Source organism: Chiloscyllium plagiosum, chromosome 13, assembly GCF_004010195.1.
Source record: "Chiloscyllium plagiosum isolate BGI_BamShark_2017 chromosome 13, ASM401019v2, whole genome shotgun sequence".
Classification (NCBI taxonomy): Eukaryota; Metazoa; Chordata; class Chondrichthyes; order Orectolobiformes; family Hemiscylliidae; genus Chiloscyllium; species Chiloscyllium plagiosum.
Window position 1 is genome coordinate 24654207 of NC_057722.1, and position 27802 is coordinate 24682008.

At 41.8% G+C, this 27802-nt stretch overlaps 1 protein-coding gene across 4 annotated transcripts in view; it reads right to left on the reverse strand.

Moving 5' to 3' along the window:
* LOC122555846 (ephrin type-A receptor 4) overlaps positions 1 to 27802 on the reverse strand; it is a 110902-nt gene that overhangs the window by 65162 nt on the left and 17938 nt on the right. The window contains exons 4-5 of one of the 4 annotated variants that reach the window (XM_043702047.1): positions 20720 to 20799; positions 10963 to 11055 (exon numbers count right to left, since the gene is read on the reverse strand). The exons of the other annotated variants lie outside the window; for them this stretch is intronic. Of the exons in view, the coding sequence (XP_043557982.1) occupies positions 11029 to 11055; positions 20720 to 20799 (107 nt within the window). The 3' untranslated portion in view covers positions 10963 to 11028. Of the gene's footprint in view, positions 1 to 10962; positions 11056 to 20719; positions 20800 to 27802 lie in introns of those variants that run through there. 4 annotated transcript variants of the gene reach the window in all.

Genomic DNA, 27802 nt, shown 5'->3' on the forward strand with positions numbered 1-27802 from the left:
CTTGAAATTTTTGTAGATGTTATTTGCAGTTATTAAGGTAAGGGGCATCAGTTTTGAGGAACCCTTTTCATGAAATGTCAACATCAAGCACTCCTTATGAATGTAGGGTAAGCCTCCCTTAATCTACCTCAACAATGCACTTTGCTCCTGCAAAATCACCTCCTACTGCTAAGTGTGACATTTCCATTACCAATACCAGCCATCTTTGTGTTATCTCTGATTGAGACATGTAATAGTGCACCAATTAATGCAAAAATTTCACAGTTTTATATGATGGCCTTACACCAAACACCAGGCTGAGAACAAATTCATTTCACTCATAAGCCTTAAAGCAGCAGCAGTTATATTTTTCTGTGGTCTGAATTTCACCACTATTTTCTCAGGTGAATAAACAGCAAATCCATTCTTAAGAAAATCATTTTGAGAAATTAGAGTTTAACTGTAGTTTTCAAAACGTTACAGCAGAACAGGTTAACTACTTTGAGGTTTCTGTTCTAAGTCACTCTTAACTGATATTTGAAATCTTCTGATTTTTTTTTCACCTTAAGGCCAAATAAGGATATATTTTGTTTGGCAAGTTTACATAGCTTTCTGTATTAAAGCAACTCCCTGGGAATGGGCCCCTGGCCAATATCGCCAGCAGGTAAATTCCAATTCTATGATAATCCTTTGATTTATACTGTGCTGACTGAAACAACTTTATCTGCCTTCCTAAAGAGTTCATTAACCACCCCAGCGCACCACCCCTCATGTTATGTGATGAGTTGTTTCACTGTTTCCCAACTGTGTGCCTGTAATCTCCTTTGCTGATAATAAAGTATCCTAAAAATTACAACTAAAAATTCTTCCACAATGACACTGCTTCCAATTGCACAAATACTGCACAAGTAATTGCACAAACCAACTGTAAAACCATTCAAAAGGATCCTGTTAGATGATAACATTGAACTGAAACTCAATTAAAAATATTTTCCATTCTCCTCCACACACTTTACTTGGCTTATGACCATTTTCTGAAAAAAATTCAGTACCATTCTCACCTTGTTTTCTAACTATATATAGCTCTCCGTCTATCATACATCTCTGAGTGCATCTGTGAACACCATATGGCTTTGTATGCAAGATGACTGTGCTGAATTTAAGACCATAAGACATAGGAGTGGAGGTAAGGCCATTCGGCCCATCGAGTCCACTCCGCCATTCAATCATGGCTGATGCGCATTTCAGCTCCACTTACCAGCGTTCTCCCCGTAGCCCTTAATTCCTCTAGACAACAAGAATCTATCAATCTCGGCCTTGAAGACATTTAGCGTCCCGGCTTCCACTGCACTCCGTGGCAATGAATTCCACAGGTCCACCACTCTCTGGCTGAAGAAATATCTCCGCATTTCTGTTCTGAAATGACCCCCTCTAATTCTAAGGCTGTGTCCACGGGTCCTAGTCTCCTCGCCTAACAGAAACAATTTCCTAGCATCCACCTTTGCCAAGCCATGTATTATTTTGTACGTCTCTACTAAGTCTCCCCTTAATCTTCTAAACTCCAAAGAATACAATCCCAGTATCCTCAGCCATTCCTCATATGTTAGACCTGTCATTCCAGGGATCATCCGTGTGAATCTCCGCTGGACACGTTCCAATGCCAGTATGTCCTTCCTGAGGTGTGGGGACCAAAACTGGACACAGTACTCCAAATGGGGCCTAACCAGAGCTTTATAAAGTCTTAGTAGTACATCTCTGCTTTTATATTCCAACCCTCTTGAGATAAGAGACAACATTGCATTCGCTTTCTTAATCACGGACTCAACCTGCATGTTTACCTTTAGAGAATCCTCGACTAGCACTCCCAGATCCCTTTGTGCTTTGGCTTTATTAATTTTCTCACCATTTAGAAAGTAGTCTATGCTTTTATTATTTTTGCCAAAGTGCAAGACCTCGCACTTGCTCAAATTCCATCAGCCATTTCCTGGACCACTCTCCCAACCGGTCTAGATCCTTCTGTAGCCTCCCCACTTCCTCAGTACTACCTGCCTGTCCACCTAACTTCGTATCATCGGCAAAATTCGCTAGAATGCCCCCGGTTCCCTCATCCAAATCATTAATATATAATGCGAACAGCTGTGGCCCCAGCACCGAACCCTGCGGGACACCGCCCGTCACCGGCTGCCATTCTGAAAAAGAACATTTTATCCCAACTCTCTGCCTTCTGTCAGACAGCCAATCCTCAATCCATCCCAGCAGCTCACCTCGAACACCATGGGCCCTCACCTTGCTCAGCAGCCTCCCGTGTGGCACCTTATCAAAGGCCTTTTGAAAGTATAGATAGACCACATCCACTTGGTTTCCCTGTCTAACCTACTTGTTACCTCTTCAAAAAATTCCAACAGGTTTGTCAGGCATGACCTCCCTTTACTAAATTCATGTTGACTTGTTCTAATCAGACTCTGCTCTTCCAAGAATTTAGAAACCTCATCCTTAATGATGGATTCTAGAATTTTACCAACAACCGAGGTTAAGCTGATTGGCCTATAATTTTCCATCTTTTGCCTTGATCCTTTCTTGAACAAGGGGGTTACAACAGCCATCTTCCAATCATCCGGGACCGTTCCTGACTCCAGTGACTCTTGGAAGATTTCAACCAATGCCTCTGCTATTTCCTCAGCCACTTCTCTCAGAAGTCTAGGGTGTATCCCATCGGGGCCAGGAGATTTATCAATTTTAAGACTTTTTAACTTTTCTAGCACTCTCTCTTTCGTAATGGCAACCATACTCAACTCAGCCCTGTGACACCCTTTAATTTTTGGGATATTGCTCATGTCTTCCACTGTGAAAACTGATGCAAAGTACTTGTTAAGTTCTCCTGCTATTTCCTTATCTCCCATCACTAGGCTTCCTGCATCAGTTTGAAGTGGCCCAATGTCTACTTTTGCCTGTCGTTTGTTTCTTATGTACTGAAAGAAACTTTTACTATTATTTCTAATATTACTGGCTAGGTGCAAGCTTTAAAAAATGTACTTTTGTAAGGATAATTTGCAGTTAGATAAAATATTAATTTTATATTGCCACATTATTTAAAAATATTTTTAAATCTGAGAAACGTATTCATCTTCTTGATTTATGTGAATTTGTTGTTGACTAATAATAATTTAACTGAAGCTAATTAGGAACTGTAGGCTGGACTCTCCTGTGAGCTTTAGGCTTAAAATTAGGCTGAAAAGTGATTTGCATTCTGCAATTTTATCACGGATCTCCTGATTGACTGCTTGCGGGTTTACTGTCCAATTAAAAATGGTGGACAGGCTCTGGACACTTAACTCAGGGGACTGGCAGCTCTGGAGCTTCAAGGTACCATTGGGAGAGATGGGCACTACTGAGGCAGCAAGGAAACCACAAAGGCACCTTGGCATGATTAGGCCCTTGGGCAGGGATGTACAAATTAAAATATATGGGGCTAAGAGGACAGTCGGCCCCATGGGATGCAGGATGAATCAATCCAGGGGGATATTTGAAGCCACAGGGTTACCATACCCGCCCACAGCCCCCTTTTGGGGGTCTATGGAGCTTTAGGCTCCAACGGCCACTCGGTCTGCCATTGATGCAGTCTCTATGAAGCTGGTAACTGCCTCCATCCCTGAAAAATACCAACAGACCCATAAAATTAACCTTTCTTATGCAAATTGACTATGGGTCAGACAGTCCATCTGCCTTCTGGATCAGTGGTGCTGGAAGAGCACAGCAATTCAGGCAGCATCCCACGAGGGCTTTTGCCCGAAACGTCGATTTCGCTGCTCGTTGGATGCTGCCTGAATTGCTGTGCTCTTCCAGCACCACTGATCCAGAATCTGGTTTCCAGCATCTGCAGTTATTGTTTTTACCTAGTCCACCTGCCCTTGCCATTCACTATTAGTAAGCTAACCCAGCAGCAAGGCACCAATAGGAAGCTGTCCTAACATGGCTCCTTGCTCTCTTACCAATAACCCAACTGCATTCCTACTGCCCAGGGTACAATCAAATTCAGCCTCACATCACTAACGGTTCGATTGTGGCAGGAGTCTTTGAAAGGTTATTACAGTCTCAATTCACTTTACTAATGACAAGGTCAACATCACCTAAAAAATACATAACAAAGCTCTTCTGCACAAAGGAGGAAAATCACAAAACTGCAGCACACCTTTAAATGAAGAGTAATTATGTGCATTTCAGGCACAGAACTTTTAAATTTAGTCTTATTTCTGAACAATCCTACCATTTTAACATGTCCAAATTCTGTATGGGAGAATTTTATGGATTAATTACAAGTTGGTTTGCGATGAATGAGTGCTTTTGTCATGGAATGGAAATTTAGAATGTTGTAAGTCAAATCTCTTGCCTTGCAGATGGTTGGGGTTGAACTGGATTATTAAGCAAGTTTGTCTTTTGCATAGAAAATTTAATCAGGAAAACATTGAGATGTTATGAGATGTTGTGTTAATGATGCTGGCTGGAACCTGCACCGTCTGAAACAACGACGGGTGAGTTATAAAGGGTGTTCTTACAATCTAGTATCACCATACTTATAAAGAAAATATTTATAGTCTTTAATTAAGTCAATCATATGTCTCAAAACACTTGACAATTTTTTGTTACTGCTCAATAACTCTTCATATTATGTAGGGGAACAAAGGAGACTATTCCATGATAAATTCATTGAATATTGGCTGGTTCAACATCTTATGAATCTTAAGGAATCAGATACACGTATCAGAACAATGTTGGACTGCCTTATCAAACGCTGAAACAGTGAAGTTGAGCCTTTTTTATCTTATCACTTTTTGGAAAATTATGTCTGATTAATCTGCATGTGGTCTCCTCCTGCATTTATAATGCCCACAAACACAAGGTTTATTGCCATCTGATTAAAAGACTTGGACTAGAGTTCCTCGTTCATGTGTGTCAGTGGTGCTACACAAGTATGGATTGAAATCAAGAAGTGTTGTTAGGGTAATGTAGCCTTCCATTATGTGTTATTGTCTTTAACTGGAAATCAGCTAGAACTAGAGGAGTAACCTCCCTGACATTTTTTTTAAAATCAGAGTTTATTATCACCCATTAGGTGAGAAATATTTAGCATCATCGTCTAAGGTATTTTATCTCCATCTTCCAAAACAATAGTGGAATATGGTAAAGATGAGGTATTTGCACACTGAAATAAAAATTGCATTATTACAATGTTTGTTATGGTCTCAGAGTATCCCAAGTAATTTTGTAATCTGGCACACTTCAAGATGCATGATAGCAATAAAATAAAAAGATCAGATCACCTGTTTTGAGTGATTTTCAATAAGGGTTGGATCTTTGTCAATTCCCTGGAAAGATCTCTCTTGCTCTTCTTTGAATAGGGCCGTGAGATCTTTTTTACGCTCAATGATGCAGATGAATTGTCAGTTTAATGTCTGCTCCAAAACAGCTTGTGTGTTGAATGCTTTATTGCTTCAGGTGGGAAACAAAAATGTCAATATTGCAACATAGCTTCAAAATTCTCCCTTGCCTGGAGTCACAGATAAAAAACAAAGATTAAACTGGTGCTGAGGTCACGTGGAAAATGACACCATGCCAGGATGAAGCATAGAATTTTTATCCAACGTCCCATAGATAAATGCAATTAATTAATTTTAATTGAGCCTGTATGAGAATGGATGCCAGGACCAACTAAAAGCAATAGAAGTTGGATGGGCATTACCCCATTTGTTCTGCTTATCATGCAAAACCAATGGTTAGACAGTTTTGTGTCTTTTCAATGGGAATAACTATCTGATATAACTTAAATTAATTTCTCATGTTTACCTAACGGCTGGCATTAGCAAGATATCATCAGTCCCGAACCAATTAAGCAAACAGCTGCCTCATCTTTGTCTGTGGTTTTCCCTAGCCAAAAGACTTTTTTTTTTAAAAATCAAACTAACAGGTAAAAGCACCCTTCAAGCATAGAATTACCTGTCACCAAGCCATATTGAATAAAAGGCCACAAGTTTGATTCTAAGTCTGCACAGGGATGAGAGATTACAATTGCTGATAATATAACTAAGCTTTTATGGAGAAAATCATCCTTGGTTGTCTCAAAACTGTTATCCAGTTACCATTGCTGGAGAGTAAACATGTGGATATAAATCCCATTTAATTAAAACTTAATTCAAATTTTAAGATCTGCCATGGTGGGACTCAAACTCCTGTTTCCACACATTAACTTAGCATTCTGGATTACTTGTCCAATGATATTATCATTATGTCTGAACCACAGGTTCATAAAGGTCCAGCATAACTTGACTGTTTTTGTACTCAATGCTAACATTTGTGCAGCCCAAGACCCCTTATACTTTGCTATCTCCTCTCTCAATAAATCCTCTCTTCAAAGATCCCCACACACGAATCCTTGGCCCCTCTGACCTTCCATACATTTTAGAACTGAGCTATTAAACGTAGTTTGATTCTCCCATCCCTTTCACCAAAATGCATCAACTCACACTTCTGTTTGATATGGAGATGTTATGACACAAACCCCTGGAGCAGGTGGAATATGAACCTGGGCCTTCTGATACAGAGATAGGAACACTACCACTGCACCACAAGAGATATTGCATCTACCATCCAGCTGCCCATTCTACTAATCAATTTATTTCATATTGTGCCAACCTCATTGAATACCATTTCTCATTGACAAATTTTGAAATTTTATGTATTCCAATATGCAGATAATTCATACAGGTCAAAACAAATGGTACAGGTAGACAACCCTTTATCCAAAATTCCGAAATCCGAAAAGCTCCGAAGTCCAAAGGTTTGTTTGTGAAGTTTTTTTCTCATTCACAAGGTTGTTTGGTGTGCAAGCAGTTAACCCAACCCACACCCACTTTGATGCGTGTCACTCAGATGCGACGTAGGTGGGCATGGCCCAGCACTGGCAGATCTCAATTCTGTCTCAGGGCCTATAGTACTCTGAGTCTGCTGCTCAGTAAGATTTTTTTAAATTTCACCATCAAGATGTCACTTATTCAGAAATTCGAAAAATTCCGAATTCCAAAAACCAGCTGGTCCCAAGCGTTTTGGATAAAGGATTGTGCACCTGTACCGATATTGTCCACGGAGAACATCACTCTAGTTTGAAAAACAACAATTTATCATGAATCACTTTTCTGTCCTTAAGCTTTTTTTTAAGAACTGACACTGTCCTTCTTATTTGCTGAGCCATAGCTTTGTTAACAAGACTCTTATGTGGCACTAAGTCAAGTGCTTTCTTAAAATCAATATAGCTAATGTTCATTGCATTCCCTTCATTGATCTTCTGTTAATTCATCAAACAATACAGTTAAGTTAGACAAGCACGATCAATCAATTACAAATTCATGCTAGTTGTCCTTAATTAACTCAAACATCTTCAAGCACTTGTTGATTTTCCCCACTATTTAACTAAGACTTCACTCATCACAGAAGTTAAACCATTTGGTCTGTAGTCACTAGGATTGACTTTAAAACACCCTTTCTTGAATTAAGGTGCTATATTTATCATTCATTAATCTTCTGGCACCTCCCTCTGTATCTACGGAAGATCAGAAAATTATGTTAAATCCTTCCATTATTTCCAACCCGACTTTAACAATCTGGAAAGGAAGTCATCCAGACCTATTGACTAATCCCTGTTAAGACATCATTTTTATTTTCTGTATTTTTGATTGTGCACTGAAATGGGCAAAGGACTGTTTTAAAAGCGGAGGAATGTTAAATCCTCAACTGGACTGGGCTACATATGAATTCAGACCCACAGCAATGTGGTTAATTCTTTAAATCCCTCTGGGCAACAAAAGCTGACCTAGACAATGACATCAGATCCTATGAGCAACAAAACAGAAAAGCACTGCATCTAGTCCTGGTCACTGCATTCCGAGTAGGCTGGCACCTTTTCTTTTTGTTATGGATTTGTTCCATAGTGGATGGGATTAGGGGAGGTTAACACAGAAATGAATCAAATCTTTCCACTTTGTCCTTACCAGATGTCCAAGAAAAATATTTCCTATTCACCCAGCCTGTTGAGAAGATCAATTTTGGAGCAGAGTCTCATTGCTTTCGGCTTTCCAGCTACATTAAGCACTGCAGTCACAGTATTAGTACAATCTATATTCTGACAACAATGATGGGGATTCAACGGCCAAGGTATTGTAGCTTAATGGGTGCTAATGTGGTTGAACAGCTGTAAGAGCTTGCATGTTTAGTGTATTACAAGTATTTCTTTGAGCATTTACCATTCAATTACATGTCTATGTTCAGTATAAATGGCTGCCACAATAACCACATTGAAAAGGCCAGCCTCTGCTATTGCCATCACCTCCAGCATGACATCTCCAAATTTTGCCCTTCCCTTTCAGCACGCCGAAGCAATTGTTCCCAGCAGGATAACTGATCCACTGATCACACCACGCTCTCTCCATTCCACAGAACCATCCCATGTACATACAGGGGGTGTACCAGGTGCCCTTTTACTTCCTCTTTTTTCACTGTCCAAACTAGCAAACACTCCTTCTGTGAGAAATACTGACTTAACTGTATTTCTTTCAATTCAATATACTGTTGGAGTCTTCTCTGAACTAAATTGGGTGACCACGTTGCAGAATATCTCCATTTAGATCACAAGAGTGATCCCAAGCTTCCAATCACCTGATGCTCTGCTTCACTCTCATTCTGAGCTGTCTTCAGCCTCCTGCCCTGTTAGCACAAAGAACAGCACCCTGTCTTTTGATTTGACATTTTATGACTTCACAAACCCAACAGTGAGTTCAACAATTCACATCAAAATCCTTGTCACCATCTTTACAAACAGCAGCTATTGGTAATTTTCATTGTTATTTAGGGGAGGCCATGGCCTAGAGGTATTACCACTGCAATGTTAACTCGAACAATGTTCTGGGGACCCAGGTTCAAATCCACCATGGCAGATGGTGGAATTTGAATTCAATAAAAGTCCTGGAATTAAGGATCAAATGATGACCATGAAACAATTGTCAAGAAAAGCCCACCTGTTATACTAATGCCCCAAAGGGAAGGAAATTACTGCCTTACTAGTCTGGCCTATATGTGACTCCAAACTCACAGCAATGTGGTTAACTCCTAACTGGATAGGCAATAAATGCTGTCCTAAACCAGTGACGTCCACATCACAAATTGTCTTTATTAAAAAACCACATTTACACCTCTAGTCATTATCCCTTCTGTCATTTCAGCTCTCCTGCTTTCCAGCTTATCACAGACCTTTTTTTGAAAAATTCTATTTCTTCCTCTGCAGATTACATCTGGGCTGCTGAGTATTTCCAGCACTTTCTGTTTTTATATTAGCTCTTCTCCTTCTTCAGAGTCTCTTGGAGGACAGCTTCAGGGACTGTTAGATTTGACAATGTTCCATATTCAGAGTCCCTCCCAATGTATCCAGGAGTTAGATTAGATTAGATTACTTACAGTGTGGAAACAGGCCCTTCGGCCCAACAAGTCCACACCGCCCTGCCGAAGCGCAACCCACCCAGACCCCTACATTTACCCCTTACCTAACACTAGGGGCAATTTAGCATGGTCAATTCACCTAACCTGCACATCTTTGGACTGTGGGAGGAAACCGGAACACCCGGAGGAAACCCACGCAGACACGGGGAGAACGTGCAAACTCCACACAGTCAGTCGCCTGAGGCGGGAATTGAACCCAGGTCTCTGGCGCTGTGAGGCAGCAGTGCTAACCACCGTGCCACCGTGCCGCCCGACCCTTGTTGGGTTGGATTTTTTTCATCTGGGTGCCAATTTTTGACTTTCCTTTTCATGAGGTAGAATGCAGCCTATTGGAGGAATTCTCACAATGTTAGTCATTTGTGTTGGCCAGCAGTAATCAAATGGATTACTCAATTATGATTCTCCCTCATCCCTTTGGAGGATATTCACAATTCAGAAAGTTGTTCTAAGCTCCATCAATAGATCAGTTGGTTAAAGTAGTGAGCATTTGATTCATAGACCAGGCAGCTTCCAGATCAAATCTCCATATCAGTCAGAGTAAAGGCGGTGTTCTTGAAGTCCCATTGGTAACTCTCAGTTAGGAAACCAATTTAGTTCATTCTGATTGTTACCCAGTCTCACTGTGTACAACAGATGAAAACAGTAACTTGTCTTTACATGATGCCTGCTTCAATGAATTACCTGCTGGTACTCTCAGTCAGAACTCACACTTTTAAAGGATGGCAACTTGCAATGATATTGCAGCACAAGCATTACATGTAAGCCCAAATTCCTTCACATAGTCCTTTGGAACTATCACTGAGTCAAACACAGTAATTGGCAAAATTGTAATAATTCTATGTATTATATTCCCAAAACAAAGGATGATTAGCTATAGATGGGAAGAAACTTGCATTGACCTCTCCCTGAAGATCTCCTGTATTAAAAGCTTACTATACGACAGTAATATAATTTTTCCTCTGCTGTTCATTAACAGCAAATACCTTAAATATTAAATTATAAACATATAATTAGTTCAGTGTTGTTAGCAATCACAATGGTTCAGATTCTATTACTTATAATCATATCTCCCAACCAGACATAAATTCTCAATTTACAGGTTTACTGTGATGTGATCTGAACAAACAATTAGAATATCGGTGACAAAGGAAACCAGACAGCAGGAAGAATCAAAAGGCAATGAGGGAGGACAACAAAAACAACAACTTATATGTACACAGTGCCTTTAACACAATGAAACAGCACAAGGTGCTTCATAGAATCATTACAAAACATGATACCACGCCATAAAAAGGATACTAAGTTAAAAAGTCGTTCAAAGACCTAAGTGTCTCAAAGGAAGAAGGTTCAGTAAACAGCAGAGAATTAGAGAGGGAATTCCAGGGCTTGGCACTTTGAAGGCTCAAATACCAATGGTGGGAGATACAATGATATTGTTGCTAGTACAATTGCCTGGAAATTTAGAGATGGAAGTATTCTTGGGACCTGGGTTGGAATTCCACCATGGCATTATGGAATTTGCATTTTTTTAAAAATCTGCAAATGAAAGGCAAATGACAATGAATCAATTGTTGTAAAAATTTCATCTAGTTCACTAATGGTCTTTAGGGAAGGAAATCTGCAGTCCTCACCTGGTCTGGCCTATATGAGATGCCAGACCCATGTCATTTAAAGGGCATCTTGGATGGGTGCATGAATAGGAAGGGTTGAGGGGGATATGGGGGCAAATGAGGCTAGACTAATTTAGGATAATTGGTCAACATGGTCAAATTGGACTGAAGAGTCTGTTTCTATGCTGTACATCTCTATGCAGTCAACTCTTCGCTGCCCTCTGAATAAGCCTAGCAAGGATTCAGTCATACCACCTGGCACCAGAAACAATAAGCGTTAACTCTGTTCTGTTGATCCTCCTCGCCAACATTTTATTTTGGGGAGGGGTTAGTGCCAGAATCATGAGAGCTGTCTCAGTCTAATTAAGCAACAACCCAATACAGTCTTACTCACAAAATCAAATCTGACACAAAGTGCCTGGCACCACCATAACTGTGTATGTCCTGTCCCACCAGCAGCACCAACCCACAAAAGTGGCAGAGGTAGTTGTGGCAGAGATGCAATACTGTATCTGGACCCCTTTTGGTCTCATGGCATCGAGTCAGTCAGGGGCAAGGAAACTCCCTCCTGATTACCATATACTGCCACATGCCCCTGGCTAATAAGTCAATATTCGTCCATGTTAACCACCACTTAGAGGAGGCACTGAGGGTGACAAGGACAAACAAATGTACTCCACTATTGGGAGGGACTCCGCAGCAACACTACTGATCAAGCTGGTTGACTCCTGAAGAACATAGCTGCTAGTTTGGGTCTGCAGCAGGTGGTGAGGGTCAAAAAATGTGTGGTGGAAAAGCACGGCAGGTCAGGCAACAGGCATATGCGTCAGGCATAAGCCCTTCATCAGGAATGTGGGTGGGGGAAGGGGGCAGAGAGTTAAATAGGCAGGTGGGGTGGAGGTGGGGCTGGGGTGGAAGGTAGCTGGGAAGGCCCTAGGTGGATGCAGGTGGGGGTAATTATGATTGGTTGGCAGGGAGGGTGGAGCGGATAGGTGGGAAGGAAGATGAACAGGACAGGTCAAGAGGGCAGTGACGAGTTGTAGGGTTGGATCTAGGATGAGGTGGGGGCAGGGGAGATTTGGAAGCTAATGATTTCAATGTGGATGCTCTGTGCTTGAAGGGTCCCAAGGCAGAAGATGAGGCTTGATCCTCCAGGCGTCAGGTGGGTTTGGTTTGGCAGTGGAGGAGGCCCAGGACTTGCACGGGAGGGGGAGTGGAAGTGGTCAGCCACAGGGCAGTGCGGTTGTTTGGCAAATGTGTACCAGAGATGTTACCCGAAATGCTCCATGAGTTGGCATCCCGAGAAACGGACACAGTAGATGAGATTAGATTAATTAATTACAGTGTGGAAACAGGCCCTTCAGCCCAACAAGTCCACACCGATCCTCCGAAGCGCAATCCACCCAGACTCATTCCCCTACATTTACCCCTTCACCTAACACTACGGGCAATTTTAGCATGGCCAATTCACCTAACCTGTACATTTTTGGACTGTGGGAGGAAACCGGAGCACCCGGAGGAAACCCACGCAGACACGGGGAAAATGTGCAAACTCCACACAGTCAGTCGCCTGAGGCGGGAATGAACCCAGGTCTCTGGTGCTGTGAGGCAGCAGTGTGAACCACTGTGCCACCTGATGAGGTATTTGGATGTGCAAGAAAATCTCTGCTGGATGTGAAAAGATCTTTTGGGGCCTTGGATGGAGGTGAGAGGGAAGGTATGTGCGTAGGTTTTACACCTCTGACGGCAGCAAGGGAAGTGCTGAGTGTGATCATGGGAGACTTCAATATGCAGGTGGACTGGGTAAATAATGTTGTTAGTGGATCTAAAGAAAGGGAATTCATGGAATGCTTACAGGATGGCTTTTTGGACAGCTTGTCATGGAGCCCACAAGAGAGCAGGCTATTCTGGACCTAGTGCTTTGCAATGAACCAGACTCTATAAAAGATCTTAAAATAAGGGAACCCTTAGGAAGTAGCGACCATAATATGATAGAGTTCAGTCTGCAGTTTGAAAGGGAGAAGGCAAAATCGGATGTAATGATGTTACAGTTGAATAAAGGTAATTATGAGAGCATGAGAGAGGAACTGACGAAAATAGACTGGAAGCAGAGCCTAGCAGGGAAGACAGTGGAGCAAAAATGGCAGGAGTTTGTAGGTATAATTGAGGACACTGTACAGAGGATCACTCCCAAGAAAAGAAAGATTAACCGGGGAGGGATTAGACAACCTTGGCTGACAAAGGAAGTCAGGAAATGTATTAAAGAAAAAGAGAGATCCTATAAAGTGGCTAAGAACAGTGGGAAATCAAAAGATTGGGAACGATACAAAAGCAAACAGAGGATAACAAAGAGTGTAATAAGAAAGGAGAGGATCAAATATGAAGGTAGGCTAGCCAGTAATATTAGAAATAATAGTAAAAGTTTCTTTCAGTACATAAGAAACAAACGACAGGCAAAAGTAGACATTGGGCCACTTCAAACTGATGCAGGAAGCCTAGTGATGGGAGATAAGGAAATAGCAGAAGAACTTAACAAGTACTTTGCGTCAGTATTCACAGTGGAAGACATGAGTAATATCCCAAAAATTAAAGGGTGTCACGGGGCTGAGTTGAGTATGGTTGCCATTACGAAAGAGATAGTGCTAGAAAAGTTAAAAAGTCTTAAAATTGATAAATCTCCTGGCCCCGATGGGATACACCCTAGAGTTCTGAGAGAGGTGGCTGAGGAAATAGCAGAGGCATTGGTTGAGATCTTTCAAGAGTCACTGGAGTCAGGAAAGGTCCCAGATGATTGGAGGATGTCTGTTGTAAACCCCTTGTTCAAGAAAGGATCAAGGCAAAAGATGGAAAATTATAGGCCAATCAGCTTAACCTCGGTTGTTGGTAAAATTCTAGAATCCATCATTAAGGATGAGGTTTCTAAATTCTTGGAAGAGCAGAGTCTGATTAGAACAAGTCAACATGGATTTAGTAAAGGGAGGTCATGCCTGAATTTTTTGAAGAGGTAACAAGTAGGGTAGATCAGGGAAACCCAGTGGATGTGGTCTATCTAGACTTTCAAAAGACCTTTGATAAGGTGCCACACGGGAGGCTGCTGAGCAAGGTGAGGGCCCATGGTGTTCGAGGTGAGCTGCTGGGATGGACTGAGGATTGGCTGTCTAACAGAAGGCAGAGAATTGGGATAAAAGGTTCTTTTTCAGAATGGCAACCGGTGACGAGCGGTGTCCCGCAGGGTTCGGTACTGGGGCCACAGCTGTTCGCATTATATATTAACAATTTGGATGAGGGAACCGGGGGCATTCTAGCAAAGTTTGCCGATGATACGAAGTTAGGTGGACAGGCAGGTAGTACTGAGGAAGGGGGGAGGCTACAGAAGGATCTAGACAGGTTGGGAGAGTGGTCCAGGAAATGGATGATGGAATTTAACGTGAGCAAGTGCGAGGTCTTGCACTTTGGCAAAAAGAATAAAAGCATAGACTACTTTCTAAATGGTGAGAAAATTAATAAAGCCAAAGCACAAAGGGATCTGGGAATGCTAGTCGAGGATTCTCTAAAGGTAAACATGCAGGTTGAGTCCATGATTAAGAAAGCGAATGCAATGTTGTCTCTTATCTCAAGAGGGTTGGAATATAAAAACAGAGATGTACTACTAAGACTTTATAAAGCTCTGGTTAGGCCCCATTTGGAGTACTGTGTCCAGTTTTGGTCCCCACACCCCAGGAAGGACATACTGGCACTGGAACGTGTCCAGCGGAGATTCACACGGATGATCCCTGGAATGACAGGTCTAACATATGAAAAACGGCTGAGGATACTGGGATTGTATTCGTTGGAGTTTAGAAGATTAAAGGGAGACCTAATAGAAAGTTACAAGATAATACATGGCTTGGAAAGGGTGGAACATGCAGGTTGAGTCCGTGATTAAGAAAGCGAATGCAATGTTGTCTCTTATCTCAAGAGGGTTGGAATATAAAAGCAGAGATGTACTACTAAGACTTTATAAAGCTCTGGTTAGGCCCCATTTGGAGTACTGTGTCCAGTTTTGGTCCCCACACCTCAGGAAGGACATACTGGCACTGGAACGTGTCCAGCGGAGATTCACACGGATGATCCCTGGAATGACAGGTCTAACATATGAGGAACGGCTGAGGATACTGGGATTGTATTCGTTGGAGTTTAGAAGATTAAGTGGAGACTTAATAGAGACGTACAAAATAATACATGGCGAGGAGACTAGGACCCGTGGACACAGCCTTAGAATTAGAGGGGGTCATTTCAGAACAGAAATGCGGAGGCATTTCTTCAGCCAGAGAGTGGTGGGCCTGTGGAATTCATTGCCACGGAGTGCAGTGGAAGCCGGGACGCTAAATGTCTTCAAGGCCGAGATTGATAGATTCTTGTTGTCTCGAGGAATTAAGGGCTACGGGGAGAACGCTGGTAAGTGGAGCTGAAATGCGCATCAGCCATGATTGAATGGCGGAGTGGACTTGATGGGCCGAATGGCCTTACTTCCACTCCTATGTCTTATGGTCTTATGGTCTTATAGGGTGGGTTGGTGGAGTGCGTGGGCCCACTGAGGGTGTCACGGAGAGAATGGTCTCTGTGGAACACAGATAGATTTAGGGAGGGAAATATATCTCTGGTGGTGGGGTCTGATTGTAGGTGTCAGAAATGGCTGAGGATGATGCGTTGTATCCGGAGTTTGGTAGGGTGAAAGGTGAGGATCGGAGACTTCTATCCTTGTTGCAGGTGGATGGGTGGGGTTCAAGGGCAGTGTTGTGGAAAGTGGTGGAGATCTGCTGAAGGATCATGTAGGAGGAGAAATTGCAGTCTTTGAAATTGGAGGCCATCTGGGATGTCCTGGAGTGGAACTGCTCCTCCTGGGAGTAGATATGGTGAAGGAATTGGGTGTAAGGGATCACATTTTTACAGGTGGGGTGATAGGGGGTGGAGTGTTGTAGGATTTGAGGGAGATGTTTGTGTTGAGTCGGAGAAGGTCAAAGGGGAGGGAGGTGTCCGAGATGGTCCACGTGAACTTAAGGTCAGAATGGAAGGTGTTTGTGAAGTTGATGAACTGTTCAACTTCCTCGTGAGAGCACGAGGTGGTGCCGATGCAGTCATCAGTGTAGCAGAGGAAAAGGTGGGGAATGGTGTCGACGTAATTGCAGAAGATGGACTGTTCCACATACCCTATGAAGAGGCAGGCATAGCTGGGGCCCATGCAGGTGACCATGGCTACCCCTTTGGTCTGAAGGAAGTAGGATTTTGCAAAGTGTAGTGCTAGAAAAGCACAGCACGTCAGGCAGCATCCAAGGAACAGCAGAATCGACATTTCGTGCCTAATCCCTTAATCAGGAATGTGGAAGGGAAAGGGGGCTACAAGACAAATAGAAGTGTGTGGGTGGGCATGGGAGGAACCAACAAGAGGGAAAAGCATACTTGACCCCATTCTTATCAAGTTGCTGACTGCAGATGCATCTGCCCAGAGTATCAGCAAAAAAAGTGATTACCCAGTTTTGAAGAGACAAAGTCCCATACCTGCATCAGGTTCGAAAGTAGCCCTCCCAACTGCACTAACATGCACCCCACAAGGAACCCAGACTCAGCTTTGTTTAGGTGTCATTTTCCCCAGAGCTAGTCCCAGTATCCCAGGAATCTAAAGCCCTCTTTCCTGCACAATAATTCCAACCATCTTTCCACTCATTCATCTGGTTTACTCTCCTATTTTATTTTATTCATTGATGGGATGAGGACATCACTGGGTAGGCCATCTGTTTCTGCCCACCCCTAATTGCCCAGAGGGCAGTTAAGAGTCACAAGCAGGTCAGACCAAATAAGGATCGCAGTTTCCCTCTCTAAAGGACATTAGTGAACCAAATAGGTTTTTTTCTGAAATAGTTTCATTTTTCCAGATCTTATTTTATCGAATTCAAATTCCACCATCTGCTGCTGCAGGATTGGAACCTGGGTTCCTAGAACATTATCCAGCAATAATACCACTAGGCTATTGCCTCTGCTTTCTGTACTCATTTGCACTTTTTTTTTTAAGATTACCTACAGTGTAGAAACAGGCCCTTTGGCCCAACAAGTCCACACCGACCCTCCAAAAAGCAACCCACCCAAACCATTCCCCTACCACTATGGGTAACTTAGCATGACCAATTCACCTGATGTGCACATCTTTGGACTGTGGGAGGAAACAGGAACACACAGAGGAAACCCACGCAAACATGGGGAGAACGTGCAAACTCCACGCAGGCAGTCACCCAAAGCTGGAATTGAACCTGGGTCCCTGATGCTGCGACGCAGCAGTGTTAACCACTAAGCCACCATGCCACGCATTACTCAATTAGCACTTGGAGTAATCCAGGCACCACTACGTTTAAAGTCCTGCTCACTAATTTTCCCTGAGCTCCCTCAATTCTGATTGCAGGACCACATCACCCTTCCTACCCGTTGGTATCAATCTGAACCGTGACCTCTGGCTGTTCACCATCTCCCAGATGAAAATCCTGCAGCCGCTCTGTGACATCCTTGGTATTGGCACCAGGAAGGGAAAGATCCTCCTAGTGTGATGTCTATGGCCACAAAAACCATTGATTGTTCCCCTGATGAAAGAAATCCCCTCTCACTATTACTCCCCCTTTTTTCTTCATCCCCTCTGCACATCTGAGCCATTTGCAATGACACAAACGTGGTTCTGACTGCACTCCTTTGAAGAACTAGTCCATGAATTCCTACTTCGTACAGGTCAGTCATTTCACCTGATCAACCTGTACAGCCATGTCGTAAACCTACTCTGCTTGGGATTACTTATATTACTTTATCATATTGGCCCGGATCCCTGATACAACAATGTCTACAGGGAGCAGGTACAAGCAGATTCAGCTCACCATATGACTCCAAAGGACCACCATGTTGCGTACAATCAAACCGCACCTCAGGGCATGATCTGTGGGTACCAACTGCATGGACCCCTCAGCCACTTACACTGGCATCCAGCATTTGCCAACCCCTCATCACCATCACAGCACAGATTCAGATTGCGGAGTGTACCATCAATATGGTTAAAAGGCTGCACCAAATGGTCTGCCTACACCAAATGGACTGCAACAGTTCATGAAGGCAACTCACCAATACAAACCTGAAGGACAAACAGGAATGGGCAATAAACTCACAGTCCATGAACAAACAGGTGGATTGTATGAGACCAGGCAATGGTGTACTGAAATAGTAAAACTTAGGAGTAATGGAAAGGTATGGATGAGTCTTTCATCTCCATACTCACTTAAACAGCAATAAAATTGAACAATGTAATGTAGCTAGAAGAAATAACAAATATGACAGTGGAAGCTCGCTTTAGGATCAAATGTGACATCACTGCTGCAAACTGACTGACTTAGTCTAAGACTGATGCCAGAGACAGACTATTCAGTAGTTAGAGGATAATGTTGAAGCAGGTACCAACGCTTCCAATATTTAACTAAATTATTGCTTGACCAGTTCTAGACATTGGACAAACAGTCTGATAAATTTAGCCACCGTGCAGAAATTGGGAGAGACTTTGGTGAAGGTAATCTGACTGTTGTTAGTATACAGGTTAAAACTAATGCTGTGCCTTAAGATGATGCTGCCAAGGAACAGCATGTAGAGGAGAAATAAGAAGGGACATTGTAGAGAGAGTTTTACTCTGCATTTATCTAATGTTATCCCTGTCCTAAAAGTGTTTGTTGGAGCCAGTATTGAGGAAGCTATACATCCAGTTTAAAAGGGCTACCTGGAAGACACAGAGGTACTGGTCCAGGTGCAGGAAAAGAAGCCAGCAGATGTGATTCTCTGGCGAAGAGTAGATGGATATGAATAGAAATAGATAGGGGTGGAGCCACCAGGTTGGACAACAATGGACAGGCATTGGAGAAGTGTGTTGTCCAAGTGGTCGATGATGTCAAAGCAGGTCGAGAAGAAAAAGAGAAGGGAAAATTTAACCTTTGTCACTATCATAAATTACATCCTATGACCAATTGTATTCTTGGGATCGACTGTTCACTTTTCCTGCCAAAGACATGTTTTTAATTATGGTATGCATTCCTTAAATAATTCCACAGGTAATATGAATGTATCACTTGAAACTCCCACATTTCATGTCCCAGCAATGGTCTGGCCCTAATTTAATCATTTCAAAGTTGTAACTGGGATAAGATTTCTGCTGAGAAAAAGAACTTTATGTTGAAGACCCTCCAGCAATAAGCAAATCAGAACCCAAAGAAATTAAACACTTAGTTCATCAAGACAGTACAAATGAAACTTTGAGTTGCAGTGTACTTTGGGGATATAAAAAAAAGTTCATAGGAACTGAACTGAATCCCATACATAAACCTAAGATTTCACTCATTATAATGCAGCTGGTTTAAAAACACTATTAAGCAAAGTTAGTGATAAATACCGTCTCTTTTAGATTTTCGTGGTGCATGTTTTTCAAATGAATGGTGTTTATATTATTAACCATCAGTCTGGTTGCCGTGCTGCAACTGCAAAAGTAAAGACCTGCAACCTTATAGCTTTATAATTTGAGTTGCAGTAATTTCGGAAGATGAAAGGAAATCTGCAGCAGTGTTTAATAATCTGAACTTTGGAGTATTTAGTGAATGCTGTTGCCAAGATAGATAAAGGTGATTGTGTGTCTAACTTTTGAGTGTCTATGAACCACGACAAGTACTTAATATATACAGCAGAAAGAATGGGTCTGAGTGACATGGGCGATGACGAGATGTGTGGTAGAATTGCAGCAGTCCAGTGAGGCTAATCTCAATGTCAGAAACATCTCACTTCATCTTTTATGCTTTTCACAAATGGTGGTGAGTTTCTCACTCAGCAGCAGCAAATTGTCGATTAAGTGAGATTATGATTTGTGAAATACCGTATTAATGGCCCAATGTGCCTGACCAATATTTTGCTTTCTATCCTATTGAACAGGTCAAAATGTCATGAAAACATCTACAGGGAGCAGGTACAAGCAGATTCAGCTCACCATATGACTCCAAAGGACCGCCATGTTGCATACAATCAAACCGCATCTCAGGGCATGATCTGTGGGCACCAACTGCATGGACCCCTCAGCCACTTACACTGGCATCCAGCACTTGCCAACCCCTCACCACCATCACAGCACCACTTTGATACACAAGCAAACCACTTAGGAAGCACAGATTTGGATTTCAGGATGTACCATCAGCATTGTTGAAAGGCTGCAGCAGAGATACTTTGCACATAGGTATAGACACCCAGCTCAGGTATGAGATCCGGACGTACTTTCTCACTCCCTCAGCACATGATCACTCAATTCCTACCTATATACTTACACCATCCATGCCTTGCTGTAGCATACCCTGTCAATAAACTGGTGCTTCAGCTAGAGTCAAACAGTACCAGTGCTGTCAAATACTGGTTTGGGTACAGGGAGGCTAGTTGTGGATGAAGTTAATTGCGTTGTGAGAGGTGGGAGTGCAGGGTGGGGAGTGGAAATGGGTTGAATGCAGTAGTGTGCGGTAATAGGGTCATGGAGGCTCAGGGAAAAAGGGAGGGATGGTTACCTGATTATCAGCTGAGGCCTTGTACGGATACTGCAAAGCGACTTTCCTGCCCTTTACTTCCAGTCTCTCGATGTGAAGTGCTATGAGAAAATGATGGGTACAGTGCCCAGGATGGGCAGTCAGTATCAAATTGATGGACAAACTTTCCCAAAAAAAGGCAGGCCAAAAGGTGGGATCCTGCAATGAGTAATTACCTCCCTAACCTGCCAAGTCCTTTTTACCATCTACAAGGTACAAGAGAGGAAAGTGATAACTTAGTTTTTATTTCCTGGACTAACTTTCATTCCTTGGCTCCAAAAACACAAATCTCACAGATCATGCAGCCTGGTTGACAGGCACTCCACCCTCCACTTAAAATGTACTTAGCCTCTACCTCCTGGCACACTGTAGCTGCCCAGTGTATCATTTACAAATGATACACCTCTTTCGCACGACACACCTCTCCACCCAAAGAAAGGTATAACTTCTACCCCCTTGAAAAACAAAGGCAGCTGGTTCATAGGATCACTATCCCAGTGAGTCACACATTCCCCTGCCTTGGTAAGATGCTACTGTTCCTTCATCATCACTGGAACTCTTTCCCTAACAACATTCAGAGTACCCTCACCATAAAGGCTGCAATGGTTCATGAAGACAGCTTACACCCACCTACTTGAGGGCAAAGAGACAGCCAATACATATTGGCCTTGTATGCAAGCCCAAATTTCTTTGTATGAGCAGAAAAAGAGAGCATTCTGTATGTTTGTACACTCTTGTACAACAGTGGATTTGCTTGGCAAAGACCAAAACAGGAGACCAGAATCCAGAAGTAGTTAAATCAAATAATTTAATCTCAGGATAAAGCATCCTGATGTCTCATCTCACATAGCACTTTTTCAATGAAGTCTGAAAAGGGAACCTGATATACTTTAACCACAATAGCTTCATCCTCTTACAGGAACTTGCTGAATCTTTGTCTTACATTGAACATTCAGCATCCAGATCAAGAGTCAAGTTTCCCAACAACACTCCTGTACTCCAAATTCTTAAGCGCATTACTCAGTACATCAGTGTAGATTTTTCAAAGCATACCATTAGCCAACTTTACGGTATATGACTGTCATTATGATTTTAATGTAACCACCAATAAACATGGAGAACAGAGTTACATAAAATCATTACAGCTCATTTTAAAATGAGGTAGCTTTCACTTCTTTCCAGGCTGTATTCTAAACATTACTATATTAAAACTTTGCTAAATGGTTTGAGGTACCTTTCTAGGTTCACGTGGGATTTTAAAGACTTTGGTCTTCAAATTTAATTGTCTCAACTGCATGAGTTCTGATGGAGTCTTGTGGTGCAACTGTCATACTGCTACCTCTGAACCACAAAGGTTCAGGTTCAAGACCCACCTACCACGAATATGTGTCATATGTCTGAACTTCTGATTGGGTGTTTCATGGTGGAGGTCATGTCCCTACTCTGGGTCAGAAAGTCTAGGTTCAAGCCTCACCTGTCCTACTGCTATCATAGCAGGTTGGTCCACAATTACTTGCTTACATTCCAGTTATACTCGATTTTTCTGTTTACCTCATTGTGTTCCTTTGGGCCAGTCAAATTTGCACCTATTTGCTCCTACGTTGATCTCAGAAAATGTGTTGTAAACTGGTGACTTCCATTCAATTCTGTCTAAACTTCACTACTGACCATTCTGCCATGAACAAGGTTAATGTTGCAAGTGTCGTACAAAGGAGGAAATTATCACATTATAACAGCACCCAGCATAAAGTGTGGGATATCTTTCAGTCAAGCATCATGCTATCTCAATCTTGCAACTGTGCTCAGCATGTTGGAATGTTAGAACAGTTAACTTTATACCATTCAACATGGTTGCATTATATCAAAACCAATAAATATCTAGTGAATAGTGAAGGCTGTAATCCATTCTCAGAGTTCAGATGACATCTCAAAACCAATCACGCTGTACTTGTGCAATCTATGATGTATTTGAAGCATTCCATTTGGATGACTGCCAAGCCACTGCCTCCCTCCTACATTTCAATGTGTACCTTAGTATAGAAAGTGCAAGTATGCTGTAAACTATACATTCACTTGGTTTGTTGCCATGGATGCATGATTACAATTGGAGACAAGTTAAATTAAGCATGAAATTTTCATTTTGAGGTGGTTTATAGTACCAATGCAATGGTTGGATTCTAAGGAATAAAACCCACTACTTATTTCAACTCATCTCCAACTCAAATACTTTTCCCATAATCTTTTGGATTGGCTTTAAAAATAAAGCTGGCAATAATACATAATATTCTTCTGAATCTGGATGAGGAATCTGCCAAATTAAAACCAGAGATAAAGTCTGATGTTGTTTAGTCATACAATGTGGGATTTAAATACTGCACTGGTTATTCCAATTGGGAGATTAGTTACCACGAAATGTCTAAACAGCCAGTCCTTTTGAAGGCTCTCAGAGGTTCTTAACTATGTATTGATTTCTATTAACAACTAGCACTTATAGTGTAAAGCCTAATGGGAGGTTATATTTAGCCTGCTTCCCAATCCTCACTGGCACAGCATCTGCAATGTTTCACATTTCACCTAAACTCATTTACAATCAGCTTATTGATTTCTGTGTGGGGGCTCCAACTTTGACAAGGAAATGGTTGCGTAAAAATATCTGTGGATTGTCACTAACTCTTCACACTGATTGGTTCTTACTGCTAATATAAGATCCATGTACTGATTGCATCTTCTGAATACAGTTGCTGTCTGCGTTGCCAAAGATGACTTCAATGGTGTTGTAGAAGCGCACTATATTTGGAAGATCTAAAATTTCCCAAACTAAGTAGTTTATCAGCTACAAAATGCAATTATGTGCTACAATGGACTAGTGATTTATAATGGGATTATTCATCAGGTGAACTACACACACCATTATTGTCATCTCTACTGGATATTAACATCCACGGTTTATGTGATGCAGTCAAATATAGAAATCATGTTTCTCAGTATGATCTGCTGCCCTGACCTATTGTTGACTTAATAGTCTTCCATGGATTTTAGTGTTATATTGCTAGGCTGACCCATGGTTTTACTCAGCAAAAATACGAAAACAGGAATCAGGGCTGGTGAATTATATTCATATGGAAATTTGAGAGATAAATTTTAGCGACAGACAAAGAATCTCCCTGGTACAGAAGTTTAATTTTTCTAGTGAGACGTCTTACCCCCCTTTACAGTTTAGTTATTGTTAGAGCTTTGTTTTGAAACTTTCTCTGTCTCATCTTTTTTACATCATATTTTTATTTTGTTCGATATTACTTATATGCATTATTTTTAAAATGAACTGAATATTCTAAATACTATCTGCTTTAAAGCTGCAGCATTGATAATGAGCTTGAAGGTAGAATGGGCATGAGGGGGTTATTTTACAACCAGGAGAGCTGGGTCCTGCTAAATTTAACAATACTACCGAAGCAACTTTTTTTAAGCTCCGTTTTCCATCATGAGATTGAGGTGGCAGTTGGCTACCAGGTGGGTATAGTTTCAGGACTATGAAAGGAAGAAGGGATTTGAGGTCTCATTAGGTGAGGGAGATTGAAGGGGTTGATGGTGAATGAGATCTGAGACCTTTGAGGAGGGAAGGCATGGGAGTGATTGGACGACCCTTCAGAGAGGTCATACGGGTTAAATGTAGAGGATGTCAGAAGCATCAGGAAGGTGTTCAGTTAATTAGGGGGTGATAGGATGGTATCTGGGAAGAAGTGATGTAAGCCCATCATCAGAAAACAGCTTATGCCCAAAATGTTGATACTCCTGCTCCTTGGATGCTGTCCGACCTGCTGTGCTTTTCCAGCACTACACTCTGGACTCTGATCTCCAGCATCTGCTGCCCTCACTTTCTCCTAGTCCAGTTATTAGGGGATGTTAGAATGGTACTTGGGAAGAAGTGATGTGAAAAGATAAACTACATTTAGCAGGTAAATTTACAGGTAGATCCCTCCAACAATCTGTGCCTCCTGTTAGGCACCTTTAAAATATTTGCTAAGGCCAGGTTTAAATTAAAAACAAACTTTAATTCTGAGGCATGCAGCCTCATTTTAATATCAAAATGATCCTGCCAGTGTAGTCCCTTTCACCCTACCTTCGTGGAAGCCAGATGTTGCCAGGTTCTGGTGGTGTTTCAACCATACCAAAGTCAACATTTTGGAAAGTTTAGGTAACTTTTAACTATTTCAAAGCACTTTGGCCGTCTCCCACATTCTACCATCCATAAACATGAGACCATCCAAATCTCTGTCCATGTTTAACACACAGCAAGTACCATTCCCTATCACTCCTGTACATGATGAATTACAGCAAGCAATCTTTTGGACATCCTTCATCCCTCCCTACATCTATAAATTCCTCCAAACCCACAATTCTCCAACTGTACTTCTAATTCTGGCCTTGTGCATTCCCAAATTTTTATATTTATATTATATATGTTGTTGCAGTCAATTAAATTCAAACTGTATGTCTTAGTGATGATTCATCAGTTGGGTTCATAGAAACATTTGCCTTGTTCACTTTGACAGTAATTTCCTTCAGAGGACACTGCACTGAATCAGATACCCAGTTGCAGCAAGCTGCCATTTAAAACCCTGAAGAATACATTGGCAACTCTCAGCATTGCTTATGTTGGGCATATTCTGTAGCTCTGGGTTTTGCAACCAGGAGCAACATCACTGAGTCAAAAAATTGGAGGTGTTTGCAAGACTAAAAAGGATTCTAACTTTTCTCAAAACGTGTTTTGTTTCTTTGGCTGAAAACATGATACTGAGGTGTCAAGTTCTGGTCACCAATAAAAGAAACTAATCTGATATGTGTGAAGATATTGTAAACAAAACGATCCATTAATCCCCTCCCATTAAACAATAACTTCATTACAAAAACCCATCTCAAAAAATGTGGTGCAATGATGCAGAGTCACACAGATAAACAGGGTAACATATAACAGAAAGAAACAGAGATAAATGCTTTATTCTATTCAATATAGAGAATTCCTCAAAGCATGATCAGATAAGCTAAGTTCTCTATCCAAAGAAAGTATCATTTTTAAAATTCTTCCAGGACAGCATTGATATCGAATCACAATGTATTAGCTACTATAGTAGAAAGACAATTACTTGAAAAGGCTCATATTACAACAGCTTCTTCCCCATTGCATTAAGTAGCAAACAAAAGTTCTCCCTATGCTGTTGCACTGTTGTTTATAATTGGAGCAGTTACTAGTTTGCACTTCAGAAAGCAAATTGCAGTCCGTATGAAAGGCAACTGATGAGAAACTTGACTCATTTGCATCCATTTTTACCTAAAACTTAAACACCAAAATGGTGGCCACAATGCATGTGTATAGTTAGGCAGTGTGTCATGCCTGCCACCATGTAGTTACATGAGTTATTTCACCAGAAGGGCAGGTGATCATGACGTCAATCAGCACTCAAAGATGATTTGATAATAGTGTGGATAAGCCTCAAAAATTCTCGCGATTTATCAGAAGACGTATAGGTAGAATGTTGCAGTAATCTCCAGGTGCCTTTGTATACTGTAATTCACAGTTAAGTTGATGGCAGCCTGGTCTTTGAGAGAAAGTGCCAGCAACACATTTTCAGGGCAGCCTGGTCTTCCTTCGAGGACTTGGAAATTGTGTGGCTGTTGCTGGTAGCACAACAAAAGCTGAGGCATAAACCATAATGTTTGGATCGGCAACTGTGTGAATGGACTTGGCTCTCTCTCTCTCTGCCTCTTTCATGCTGGAAAAGATGAGTTCCAAGCTCTGCCCAATTGATGCCAACTCCTCAATGCTTTTTGGCATTTATTTCAGCCTTTTTGGCAAGTTCTGAGTCAAAACATTTTGATACACATGCTCATCTTTGCATCCTGTGTAGGATATCCTAAACATTGTAATCAGAATGCTACAGAGCATGTGTGAAACATCTGCTAGGTTGCCACCTGCACTATTTTTACCCGCAGTCCTGATGGAGTTGACACATACCAAGATATGCAAGTGCCCTAAGGCTCTTGTAGGACAGTGGTAGTGCCCCAACTTCAGAGCCAGGAGGCCTGGGTTCAGGCCCCATACATTTGTAACAACATCACTGTCCAAGTGGATTAGAAAATATCTACACAGGGTTCCACTCTGTCCAGTTAGCTCCTGCTGCCTCCATTGGTTTTCCCAACATAACTGTAGACACTTTTACAAAGTATTTGACTTTTTAAAAAACTTTCAGAGGGAAAGGTGCCTGTTGGTGTGATGTAATATATTTTGGTTAATGAGATCCCCATGGTTGAATAGCTAGCAGTGCATGCAAGTTGTGGAATGTGGGCGGGATGCTTGTAGCAGTGTTAATTGCTGAGCTTGAACACTCTAGCTTGAGTCCTAATTGATGGGGATTTTTGGCTTTGATTAATACACGTATGTATGATGATTTGAGTAGTGATGAGGCTGGTTGCAGTTGATAGGTTATGGTATTTGAAGATGCATTCACTGAACGTGACCACCTATGTGAGGTCACTGAAATTCTTGTGGCACTGCACCCAGATCTTCGAAGCTTCACTTTTGACATTCACGGTTACTTATTCTCATTAGCTGTTAACTGTGTATCTCAGAAATCTCCTTCCCCATTGCAAGTGCAGGATCTCTCTCCTCCATTCCACTTTATCCAACAAGAGCACCAGTACAAACTTTGAAAACTCTGGCGCCAATCTCTCTTGTTGTAATACTTAATTAATTTTTCCTTTTCAAACTCTTTCAGCCACAACTCAAAGCACCTGTACCAGCCTCACCGTATGTCTCCCTTAAAAAGGTTTAGCTATCACTGGTGCTAATCAGTTACGATACTGGCCCCACACAGATACATCCAGCCAATAAACAGTATGAGTGGCATTCAACCCGACTGCCATCACTCGGGGAACAATTAATTATACAGCATAATTTTCAATGCCATTTTCAAATATTATCCAATGTAGACCCCAATTTATCAATTCTATTCCCTGCACATGTATGATCAGCTGCAATACTAAAAAACTGTAAACCTGCACTTTTCA